Consider the following 12,966-nt stretch of genomic DNA (forward strand, 5'->3'; position numbering starts at 1 on the left):
ATGGGAGTAAAGTGATGAGATTTGAGGCAGTATACCAGTTCTTTCCTGCTGTTTTCATGGGGTTAGTAGTGGTGACGTTGTCCAGTGATGATATCGTGTCACAGGAGGACGTGGGTGGCGCTGTGGTCTAAACCACTGAGCCTCTTGGGCTAGCCTATCGGAAGGTCAGCAGTTCGAATCCGCATGACGGGGTGAGCTCCTGTTGCTCTGTCCTAGCTCCTGCCAACCCAGGTGTTTGAAAAGATGCCAGGGCAAGTAGATAAATAAGTACTGCTGCAGTGGGAAGGTAAATGGTGTTTCTGTGCACTCTAGTTTCCGTCACAGTGTTCTGTTGCGCCAGAAGCGGTTTAGTCCTGCTGTGGTCCTGCTGGCCACATGACCTGGAAAGCTGTCTGTGGACAAACGCTGGCTCCCTCTGCCTGAAGCAAGATGAGCGCCACAACCCCATAGTCACCTTTGACTGAACCATCCATGGGTCCTTACTTATTGTGTCACACCATACCCATTAGGGTAAATAAAATTTAGCATAGCATGGGTCTATATCAGCCCCAAACCCACTGTTCCATAACACAGCAGGTCTTGCAGTATGAAAGGAACATTAGAAAATTGGATGGAAGCTCTGACATTATAATCAGCAAATCTAACACATCTGAATTCACTCTTAGGTGCAACACTCAACTTTTAATAGATTGTTAATGTGTTTTATATATATATATATATATATATATATATATATATATATATATATATAATTATATATATATATATAATTATATATATAATTATATATAAGATTATATATAAAATTATAAAAATTATAATTGGATTACCTGCAAATTGAAATTGTTTATTTCATACTAATATTTACACCAGCATTTGAACTTTCAATAGTGTAATCTAGTATTTTAGAGTGTTTACTGGTTCAGTATGTAGGAACATTATGTCAAATCTTGCTCAGTATTATCTACTTTGGCTTGTAGCAGCTTGCAAGGATTTCAAACAGAAGTCTTTCTGACCACGATCTGGAGATGTCTAGGACTGAAACTGGGACCTTCTAAATGCAGAAATACCACTGTACTATAGTCCTGTTACAGTATAAATACAAAATTATGTTGGGAGAAATCTTTTCAACCATATTCCATTAGCCAAGCAGTTTGTTAATGTTTAGCAGATCAATAAGAAAATAGTAACATGGTTCAGAAACATGCTAAAAGTTTGAAGTTCGGTATGTGTTTTCTCTAGCAATGCGACCAATAACTCATATGCGTCACAGTTCTTGTGACAGGCTGGTATTTTGGATTATATTTTGAAGGAGATTAAATACTTGTTTTTGTTCTGTTTTTAAAAAAAAATTGTGGGGAGGATAACATCTTTCTGACAAGCTTTTCTTCTTCTTTTTAACAGGAAATGTTACTGTAGAAGATTAGTCAGATGCCTCCTCTACTTTCCTTGCATCACATGGTGTGTCATGCAAGGTTAGAAATACTGACCTCATAATTTAAATTAAATAATTAGGCAAACACAATGGAAGGCACTTATACTGTCCTCCAGTTGCACAGACCCATTATGGAGCTTTGCTACGTCAGCTTCTATCTCCCAAAGGGGAAAGTCAGAGGGTTCACATACAAGGGCTGTGTAACTCTGGACAAATCCAGTAAACATTATCATCACTGCTATCGAGTGAGCGAAGGCTCGGAGGCAGTAGGATTGAGAGGGCAGACCTGTGAAAACATTGGAGACATCTTCTTCAAGCAAACAACTACTAAGGATATTCTCACTGAGTTGTATAAACTGAATGCTGAGAAGGAGAGGCTGTTGGCTACTCTCCTTAGTTCAAGCCACATTCTAGGTGTTAAAATGGGGAACCAGGAAGGGAAGCTGCAAGACATTTCTGAAAGCCTGAAATATAGCCATGATGGCAGACAGGGTTTCAAGGATCAACAAGAGTCTCTGTCGGGATCTATGGAGAAGAAGTCCACTCCAAAAAACAAAAAAACCAGGAGATTCAGCAAACGGAGAGAGAGCATTGAGGACTTCATAAACAAGAAAATGAAAAGGAAGACACCTGGCGTTTTGGAGCCAGCAGCATTAAACAGCAAAGCAATGTTGTTGGGAAATGATAAATTTCTTTCTGCCAAATATTCCAGCTCATTTGCATGTTCTCGTCAGGAGAAGGTGGAAGACAGAGATGATTTATCATCAGATGTGAATAAACTAGCAGAAGGATCAAGGAGAGAGTGGTATTTGCTTGAGAACAGCCGGGCTTTGGGGTCTGATACAGATCTCTCTGTTTCTTTCTCTGAGTACGACAATGATGTGTTTGGACACTGTTTTGCACATAGCCATAGTCTGCTAGATGATGTAGAGGACACCCTTAAAGGGATCCAGGTGCAGCAGAGCAGCCCGTTGCGGACCTGTTTCCAGGGAACATCAACCAATGAATCTGAGGCTTTTGAGAAGACCTCAGCCTCTGAAATGGTGCACGGTTATGAGCGTATTGCAGGAAACTGCAAAAGCAAGCCTCAAGTTGGAGTGGTCTCAAAAGCGGAAGTCTCTGAATGTTACCTGCAAAACGTTGGACGCGCCTCTGTGGAATACTGCGAAGTACCTTACGCCTCAAGTGAGGGGAGCAAAGAATCAGTCGGTTCTGGTTTTGCCACTGTAAAACAGGAGAAAGAGCAGAAAGGCTATATTCCACAACATAAAGGAGAACAAGACCATGTTATTGACGACTCGTGTAGTCTAGCGGGAGTCGTCAATAAAACCTTACTGAAAGTTACACAGTATGACAGATTAGATGAAACGGCAGAATGGAAGCGATTACAGGCTGTTACAAGAGCAGACAGAAGCCCAGCAGGCTTGGTATATGAGAAAAGAGCTACGGTACCCCAGGAGGACAAAAAGCATTTGTCTTTACACCTGCCAATAAATCTGAATCCCGATACTTGCCAGGCAAGGACCATCATTAAACAGGAAGATAAAAGGCCACTGTCTCCGTCCTTAGTAGCAATTAGCAATGTTTTTAATAATTCCTATCCACTGTCCAATACATACAAACAGATGTCGCCTCTTCCTTCTCCTTTATCCTCAAGTCTGCCTAGCCCACAGCTACACCACAGAATACTTCCATTGCCCATGCTTGACACTGAAGAAGAGTCTGGCGCTAGTGATGATTGCCGTTCAAGACATTCCACTACAAATTTCTCATTGGGCAAAGATTTTGAAGCACAGTTGCAACTCAGGTTTTCTGAATTTGGACATCCCGGACTTTCTGTGAGACAACCAGGGCTACATCAAGTTGCCAGTGAGGACGACTTTGAAAAAAGCACCCTTCAAGACAAAAACCGTGTTCAACTACAGCACAAACTGCACCCAGGTTAGTCATATTTAAAATATTTTTAAATGCCAAGAACAAGCCAAAAATCATTGGGAATTTCTGTTGTGTAAGTCCTATTGAAATTTATGAGACCTGCAAAGGACAAGCTGTGGAAGCGTATATCTATATAGAAATGCACATAAGGTGTGAACGTTTAGTTGATTTGTTATATTAACCTTGTAAATTTGCTGTTGCTTGTTTTTATTTCCACTAGTGAATTGACCAGTCATGTTTTTACATTTTCACAGTAACCTTTTTTCTTCAAGCCTTCAAATATAGGCAAAATATGCCGAAGACTTTTCTTGATTCTTGTATATTTAACAAACAAATTAACAAAAACACTTGCTTTATCATGTTTCAAATACAATCTGCCATATATCACTTTTTAAAATGCATAATGGAATCACAAAACTAAAATAGTACTGTGTCTGCATAACACAGCACATTCAGTTGTTTTTCTATACTGTTTTTATTTTATTTTTAAAGCTTTCAAACTTTATTTTAAAATGTATATTCTTCTACTTACCTACAAGTGGCAGTTGGAGCAGTTTTCCCCTGAGTTACTTCTGAAAACATAGCAACAATTTTGGTCAAGAGACCTTAATTTTCAGGTTTTGCAACTGTGCATGCTGCATGGAGAAATATATACACATCCATATGATGTTATTTTTCTGAACACACATCTTTAACACCACAGTCCTACGTGTCTACTCAGAAGTAAGTCCAATGGGGCATACTTTTAGATAAGTACGGTATGTATTGGATTGCAGCACTAAGCTGAAACCCTATACATACTTACTTGATAAAAGTTACTTCTGAGTAGACATCTATAGGACCGTCACGTTTATGGTAATAAAGACAAAATAACAAGTCAAAGTCTTCAATGCAATTCTGCCCACAATGAACTGATATCTCAAAATCTGGTGCCTAAATTAAATTTAACTATGCATTCTAAATATAGGCTTTGCGGATGTAGTTAAATGTGTTTTTGCTACAGATTATTTTTACAATCTCTTGTTACTATCAGCAAAAGCCGTCCAAATATTGAATGTAGGAGAGTAATAACCTATTTTGTTTAGATGTTTTGCATTCATTGTTGAATAAGGTATGACAAAATACATTTTTTTCACATGCAAAAGACAGCAATCCTAAAGATATTTAAAATGTCATTCAGTTTATTTGTTAAAATTGTCTTGCATTTTGCATCATCTTTCCTCTGTGAAATGTTAATTCTAAAATTGGTGCTGGTACATACAGAGTTTAATTAATGTTTTTGAAGTACATTAAGGGTAAAATAGTTCCCAAATTCACAGCAGATAATTTCTCCTATTTACAAAACAGGGATATTTATGAACTAAAAAAAATGTGTTTCAAAGAATTTAATGCAGTTCCACGGCTGAAAAGCCTTCTGTAGTTTTAACTGGAGTCACAAGGCAAGTCTGGTGAGTCAGATGCTTGTATTCTGATGAATGAACTTTCCTGAATAATTACTGTCACTTTCATTGCTGCAGACAAGCCCCAGGACTGCTTAAAATCAATATAGCAATCAGAAATGGGAAAGATTGCACAGAAATAGATGCTAGGATAATGGCAGTAACAATTTGGGACGTTGCTATATCTTCTCATTTTCTTTTCCAGTGAAGCCCTCCTTAACAGAAATGAGTTGGCATGTTAATTACACTTTGAATTGAAAGTATCTCTCTGATCAGTGTACGTGATAATGTTTTACTGCTAGGTATCTGCAGTAATAGCTGGAATGCCAGGCATGCAAGTTCTGTTTAAATCAGTGCGGGGCTTACCTCTCAGTAAACTTGGTTCGAATTGGGTTGTGGGCTATTGTTGTGCTCAACCTCCCTATCTAAGCTACTCAGGTGTGCACAGTGAAGGAAGAAGGGGCAGGTATTGTTTCCTTAGATCCTAGTGTAGTGCTATACCCCAGGTAGACTATTCATAGTAGTCCTTTTGACCTAGTCTGAGTCTTTCTCTTGGCAACTGCAAAATAGGCCTTCCAAAAGCATCATAATCTTGCTCCAGATATTTGTTTGCTGTATTTTTACCATGCTTTTCTATAAACTATAACCATAGTGACTTATAAAACAGGGGTGGGGAACCTCAAGTGTGGCCCTCCAGGGCTTTCTATCTGGCCCTTTGAGAGTCTGCTCAGTGCACACCCCCACCCCCACTCTAAGCCATATATCCTCATCTCACACCATGTCCCCCCCATTGAGTGCTTTTGCCTGGTTGTTGCATATCCTTGAACTGTGATAATAACTCTTCCTTCACTGGATGGAGAAATGTGTGTGAGAGTGTGTAGAACCTTCTGACCTGGAACACTGCCTACATTGTTGTTGTTTGTTGTTGTTGTTTAGTCGTTTAGTCATGTCCGACTCTTCGTGACCCCATGGACCAGAGCACGTCAGGCACTCCTGTCTTCCACTGCCTCCCGCAGTTTGGTCAAACTCATGCTGGTAGCTTCGAAAACACTGTCCAACCATCTCGTCCTCTGTCGTCCCCTTCTCCTTGTGCCCTCAATCGTTCCCAAACAACCTACTTTACAAAGCTAAAAATAACACTCATTGTTCCGTCCATTTTTTCCTCTGGCCTTCAACCACTACTGACATGTGCCCCCGGAAGATTGTTCATGAGGAAATGTGGCCTTCAGGCTGACAAAAGGTTCCCCACACCTGTAACAAAACCATAAAGAATCGTTTAAAAACATAGTAGAATTTAAATGGCAACAGTCGTTGGATGATGTCATACCCTCCAACATGATGCAGCCCAAATCTGGGACACCATCTTCCGGGTCCAAAATCCTGCATGAGTCATGTGACCCATGAGATTGCGGACCCAGAAAAAGTACTTTTTCGGGGCCAGAACTCAGCCCGAAATTCTATGATTGCAAGGCACCCAAAAAGGCTGCTGTGCTCTCACAGAAAAAAACAGGATGTCCTGGCTTTTATAGGGCAGTTGATGGGTATCAAATGTTGCTACCTGTCAGCCAGCCTTGTTGCAGCATGTCTTCCTGCTCCCCTCCCAATCTGCCTGATGCCCCATCCCAGCGGTAGCCAACCTTGTGCTCTCCAGAAGTCTCATCATTCCTGACCACTGGCCATATTGGCTGGGGCTTTCGGGAGTTGGCTGCTCTTCCCTATCTAGTTTCTTGCATAACTAACTGCCTGCTATTGTACAACCGTTTGCTCATTCTAGCATGCATGCACAACGCACCCTTTGGACAGACCTTTTGGCTCAGAATCTGTTCTGCATTTCCCCCTGCCCCTGGACTGACCTTCTTTGTCATTTCCCACCCCCACCCCTGCTGTTTGTGCTCCATCCTGCCAAGATTGGCACATTGACTTCCCATGCGCTTGGCTGCCTATGGCCCAGTCCTGATGGCTGTGTACAGAAGAACAAAGTCTGGCCTGTAGAATAGCCATTGCTTTTTACAGTCTTCGCAAAAGACAGGAAATTATTTCTGCAGGAAGCATCAATATTTCAGTGATCAAAGTTGTATTTGAGAAAGTTGTACTTGAGGGAAAAAATATCGCTCAAGGCAATACTCCATTGCTACACTACCTGAGTCCAGCAAAGACTCTAGCCGCCTCTCCTGCCGCAACTAGTTGCTGGAACAAGAAATTGGATCTTTGATCTAAAAAGAAACAAGCAAGCTTAATAAGAGGAATTCAGTCGGAAAGTCTTGTGATGTGCCCTTAAGTAAAAAAAACCAGTTTACAAAACAGAGGAACCTTTTACAGGCCCTCTGAAAAAAAAGACAGCTGATCTGTTGTTTGTTGATGTGTTCTCATTATGATACTGTGAAAAAGCGTCTCCGGTTATAGTTTTTGAACAAGACACTCTTAAGCAACATTGGTAGTGTTGTTTCTTTGTAAATGTGGCTTCCTCCTCAAAGCCAATCACTGAAGGGTAGCAAAGTGAATTAAACTGGAATGAAAACCCAGACGCAGCTTAATGTTTCATGGTTGTCATAGATGAACAATTCAGTATTCTGTGGGACAAAAGAGCAGTGCCAATTTCCTGTTTGTACTACCATGATACAGTGTTAAAAAGGGTTTTGTTTTTTTAAAAAACCTCCCTTATCAATACATGAAGGGGTTTCTAAGAAAGCTTGCAGGTCCTAAATGTGTAGTAAAGGGAGATAAACGTTTTATATAAATAATAATAATAATATTGCAGACAGAATTCAGAATTGGCATCTGAATAATAATTCCCCCACCCCCAATCTGACATGTTCTAAAATGATGTACATTAGCTGAGCCTATTCAGAATTGAGCTAAAGGAAGTCTTCCTGATTTTATTTAGCAACTCAGTCAGCTGGGCGAGGTACAAATAATTGATGATGATGTTGTGAGAATTATAAGGTCTAAGATATAAAATAAATGTTCATAAATGTACCAGGCAAAAACATACATTTCAAAGTGTTGGTGCCGACCTGTAAAGCCCTATACAGCCTTGGTCCTGTATACCTGAAGGAGCGTCTCCACCCCCTTCATCCAGCCCAGACACTGAGGTCCAGCACCGAGGGCCTTCTGGCTGTTCCCTCGCTGCGAGAACTGAGGTTACGGGGAACCAGGTGGAAGGCTTTCTCGGTAGTAGCTCCTCCCCTGTGGAACGCCCTCCCAGCAGATGTCAAGGCAATAAACAACTATTTTACTTTTAAAAGACAACTGTTTAGGGAAGTTTTTAATGTTTGATGAGGTATTGTTTTTAATATTCGGTTGAAAGCCGCCCAGATTGGCTGGGGAAACCCAGCCAGATGGGTGGGGTATAAATAATAATTTTTTATTATTATATGGGCCACATGTCTGAAGCAGTGCAGGAGGGCAGTCCTGAAGCCATTTTGGCTCTCCCAAATTGACCTCAAATGTTTCTCTGCAAGGAGGAAGGAGATGGGAAAGCCTCCCCATGGTCTCTTTGCTCATAAATCGTGTCTTAAGGGCATATCTGTGTATGAATAGGGTGAGCCTGTGACCTGGATTCAGGGACTGAGTATTTACCATCACAAAAGACTCGCCAGGATGCCCAGGTAAAAGCAATCAGTGACCATTATCAGGTATCCTGCCAGACAAGATTCTGCTGTAGACCACCCCTTCTGTGATGTATGTATGATGTATTGGGCGGGTAGTCTTGAGCTACAGGGTGGCAATTTCAAAAGTCTATATAAGGGCTTGCACACCATTGTTCTGGGTTCCTCTTCCCTCCTGCGTGGGGGCAGTGTGTGTGAGCAGCCTGCTGCAACAGTTTAATAAAGATCAGGCTTACTAGCTGCTTTGCTTCTCAATATTCTCTGGTTGGCCTCTGTTATTTTCTCCTACCGATAGCAAACCTACATAAGGACTCTATATGGGCTCTTGGGTACCCCATAAGGGAAAAGGAGCAGTTTTTTCTTCTAACAACGCTGATGTTGATGCCAGGATCAAGCCATGGTTCAATGATAATCTGGACCAGAGTTAAATGGCTGGTGAATTCTTCTTAACTAATAGATCATCTGTCAATGGAAAAGGAAAAGTAAGGGAGGTATTTTTTGACTTGTGTCCCCTTGCATCTTCCCTCCCACCAATTTTTTGCTCCAGATTGCTGGCAACCCTCTAGGGTACATGGGGTGTTTGTGCATCGGGGAGAAGGATTTGTCCAAAATTGCCTTTCATCAGCAGAGTGACATCCATTAGGTTCTACCCATATTCATGAAACTGGCAAAGGATTACATCCATTCAAAATATTTGCACTGAGGTATCAGAGAAGCTACTTTTATAACCACTAAAGTGTTATATGTATGCCTAATAATAATATACTGGTTTTAACTGGCTTTACTTTGAATAATAAGATGTGAGAATTACACTGAAAAGTAATTTAAATCCGTGAGCTAAAGCCACTAAATCTAGTTAACTTTTGAACTTAAGGAGTCAATAGACTGTGTAAGGATTTTCTGGAAAATGACTTTAAATGTCTTTGTTCTTTTGTGGCACTTCTCTCCTTATCCTCAAGAGAAAGTGTGATGAAGTGCAACTAATTAGACACTTTTGATGGAAGCAAAATGTATAGTTCAGAATATTAAGTTACTTTTGACATCACCTAAGAAAAAATAAGTGACTATAAGTCAATGTTTAACCAAGGGGAGAGAAAATCGATTTTAATAGAGACCGAGCGATTTGCGTGGTTCTCACATTGCTTTGAGTGTATAGAGAGAAAATAGTTAAAGCAGCCTTCAATATTTTGATAACCTGTATGAATATCAGATTGTTTTCAGTGTTCCTGTAAGTGATGTTAGGGTACTAATTTTGTTCATCCATTGGAATTTACTATTAAAGACATGCATAAGAGAATCATGGGATTCTGGTGAGCTTTTAACATTAAACTTGTGTTTTATCTTTAGTACAAAGGCCAGTTGTAACACCAGTTGTCTCGCTGGTGTTAATAGGTATCTTGCTTGAATCTTGGTACTTTGTGTCAGGGACAGATTATCTTACAGAACGAACACTTGATCTGGTAATGATCTTTATTTCTTGTTAGCGCATGAACTTTCAAATGTGACAGTTATGCCTCCCTGAGTAATGTAGTATAATTGCACTGCACAGCAGTCAAAATGAACCAAATGACAAAAATATTTAAAGAGATCTGAGCTGACTGCTTTTTAAGGGCAAGTTGGGGTCTAGAGTGTTGTTCAGCTATGCCAGAATTGACTATTGCCAGTAAAAAAAAGAAGCAGAGAGTTACACAATACTTTCTTCTCCTAAATGGCTCCCTTCTCCTCCTCCTTTGCAGTTTAAAGGATGGATAAAAGTGACCTGTTGTGATTCTTCTTGGCAGAAAACACCCACTGAAAGCTCCAGGGCCAAGCACAATTCCTGGGGTGGGGTGCTCTCTGACCCAGAGTGTGATTCCTGCAACTGTCAAAACTAAAATGTGTGTGAATCAGCTCTAATATGAAAAGTACTTACCGTATGCAGGTATCCATTTTTGGGTCCAATTACATGGACTACAAAATTTTATATATATATAATTTTTATTAGTTTTTTTTAACATATCATTTTCAACAGTAATTAAACATACTTTTACCTCCTATTCAAATTTTTGACTTCCATCAATCCTGTCTGAAAATTTTCCAATCTAATCTCTCAGTATGCATTTCTTATCTTCCCTATTACATTTCAAACTCATAACCAATATCTCTATCTTTTTCTACTTTGTAACACTTCGTATATTTCTCCTTACAAAACTTATTGTAGTCCTACTAGCGTAATTTGTTGATTACAGTTGCTCTTCAAATAATTCATATACTTCTTCCAATCATCTGTAAATCTCTGGTCCCGCAGGTTTCGAATCCTTCCTGTCATTTTGTCCAATTCTGCATACTCCATTAATTTTGTCTGCCATTTCGTCGGAATTTCTGGACTACAAAATTATTTTACACCTGTAGTGGAGGGAAAGTGCAGCTCCAGGACTTTTTGCAGAGCAGAAGCAGTGATAAAATCTGCCAGAGTGCCAGGATAACCTTCCTTGTTCAGGCAAGAGAATAAAATGATAATGACGTTTCTCTGACTTTTGTTTGTGACAGATTGGCACAGAGGAAGAAGTCAGAGAAGGAAGAAAAAATATAATGGCGCAGTGGTTGGTTGCGTTTTTCCTTTTTCTTTCTTTGATGGGATTAATACCTCATACTAGCAACTTTAAGTGGCAACTTCTTTGCAATATCATTTGCATTTCAAATTAAAAGATTATATTTCAACAGGCTAAAAGTATTTGTTGAAAGCTTGGTATGTTTTACAAGTCAAACCTATGCAGTCAGAAGTCAGCATATTGTTGCAGTCATAAGGGCTAAAAACTCAGCTTTTTAAAAAAAAGAGGCTGTGAATTCCTACTTTGTAGCTTATTCTGTGGTTTTCCTAATAGAATCACTGCATGCATTCAGCTCTGCCTGTGATCACTGACCTAGAGTGGGAGCTTAAAATGCCAACTTTTCTGCAACAATTGAGATGGCCATGTGAATATATGAAAGGTACCTGTGATGCAGGTGATGCTTCTACCTGTGATGCAGGTTTTCTTTTGTTTTGTTCAGGTGCAGTTGCCTTATATAGGTGCAGTAATAATACGTATAAAGATGCGGCTAAGCTCCCCCCCCCCCCACAAATAAATTCCTATAAAGGGAGAAACATCAAAAAAAGGTCTATGTGTTCAGAGATTTGTTCAAGACTCTTGAGGGCAGAGAATAATTTTCTTGGCAGGAGGCCATGGTTACCTTGCCAGTTAATCCATCTGGAAATCGTTAGCCTTCTGATCTTCTCCAAAAGCTGGAACTGTCTCCCACACTTTGTAATTAGCAATGTGCGCTGCTCTTTATTTTTCCAGCTTCTACTTTTTTCTTTTTTTAATGGAAAAATTGGCCACAAGTAGGTGGTGTTATAACATTTTTGAGATTGTGATATGTTTTATTTGGTAAATATTTTTAATATGTTTAGAGTTGGAATAGCCTTAGGTTACTGTACTCATTTGTTAAAGGCAACAAACATATGTTACTTGCAGCACAACAGAGAACCAGCAGCTGATTGGATAAACAAGGAAGGAACGCAGGAAGCTGCCTTATATGAAGTCAGACCATTGGTTCATCTGGTTCAGTACTGTTTGCACAGGGAGCATGCAAAGACAAGCTCTGGCAGATTGAGCAGATTAGATCATGGGTAGGCAAACTAAGGCCCGGGGGCCGGATCCGGCCCAATCCCCTTCTAAATCCGGCCCGCGGACGGACCGGCAATCAGTGTGTTTTTACATGAGTAGAATGTGTGCTTTTATCTAAAATGCATCTCTGGGTTATTTGTGGGGCATAGGAATTCGTTCCCCCCCCCAAAAAAATATAGTCCAGCTCCCCACAAAGTCTGAGGAACAGTGGACCTGCCCCCTGCTGAAAAAGTTTGCTGACCCCTGAACTAGACCAGTAGTGGGCCAGGGGTCAAGAAGGCAGTTTTGGCATGTGTTGTAGAGGGATGTGAGGGGCAGATGGGGCCCGTCAAGCTTGGAAAGTAGCCCTTCTAGAAGAAGGAAAAATCTGATCCTAAACCTCTGCTGCCTTGCGGGAGTAAGCCCTACACAAATCCAGAGTGGAGTTCCTAAGATGGTTAAATGGTGCCTTGTGAGCCAGTGTGGCGTAGTGGTTAAGAGCGGTAGACTCGTAATCTGGTGAACCGGGTTCGCATCTCCGCTCCTCCACATGCAGCTGCTGGGTGACCTTGGGCCAGTCACACTTCTCTGAAGTCTCTCAGCCCCACTCACCTCACAGAGTGTTTGTTGTGGGGGAGGAAGGGAAAGGAGAATGTTAGCCGCTTTGAGACTCCTTCGGGTAGTGATAAAGTGGGCTATCAAATCCAAACTCCTCCTCCTCGCATCTCTTGCGGCCAAGCTGGTGCCAAATGTATTTCTCTGCTTTCCTTTGGACCACATCAGCGAGGACAAAAGGGTTTTTTTGTCTTGTGGGCAGCCCTGGACCTCCATACACACCGCACAGGCTTGTGCCCCAGTGAGGTCACCTCATTGCCGCTAATGCAGCAGTTTGACTTCACCCCCGGAAGTGAACTCCACTGTCT

The 12,966-nt window shown here is 40.8% G+C and overlaps 1 protein-coding gene and 1 long non-coding RNA gene across 2 annotated transcripts in view; both read left to right on the top strand.

Annotated features, from left to right (window-relative positions):
* LOC310767021 overlaps window positions 1–12,966 on the top strand; it is a 962,895-nt gene that overhangs the window by 811,764 nt on the left and 138,165 nt on the right. The window lies entirely within an intron of this gene.
* LOC310762794 (formin-1-like) overlaps window positions 1–12,966 on the top strand; it is a 43,992-nt gene that overhangs the window by 18,752 nt on the left and 12,274 nt on the right. The window contains exon 2 of the mRNA XM_083614285.1: window positions 1,405–3,376. Coding sequence (XP_083470411.1) covers window positions 1,525–3,376 — 1,852 coding nt within the window. The 5' untranslated portion in view covers window positions 1,405–1,524. The remainder of the gene's footprint in view (window positions 1–1,404; window positions 3,377–12,966) is intronic.

This window comes from Podarcis filfolensis (assembly GCF_964270895.1).
Source record: "Podarcis filfolensis genome assembly, chromosome: 1".
Classification (NCBI taxonomy): domain Eukaryota; kingdom Metazoa; phylum Chordata; class Lepidosauria; order Squamata; family Lacertidae; genus Podarcis; species Podarcis filfolensis.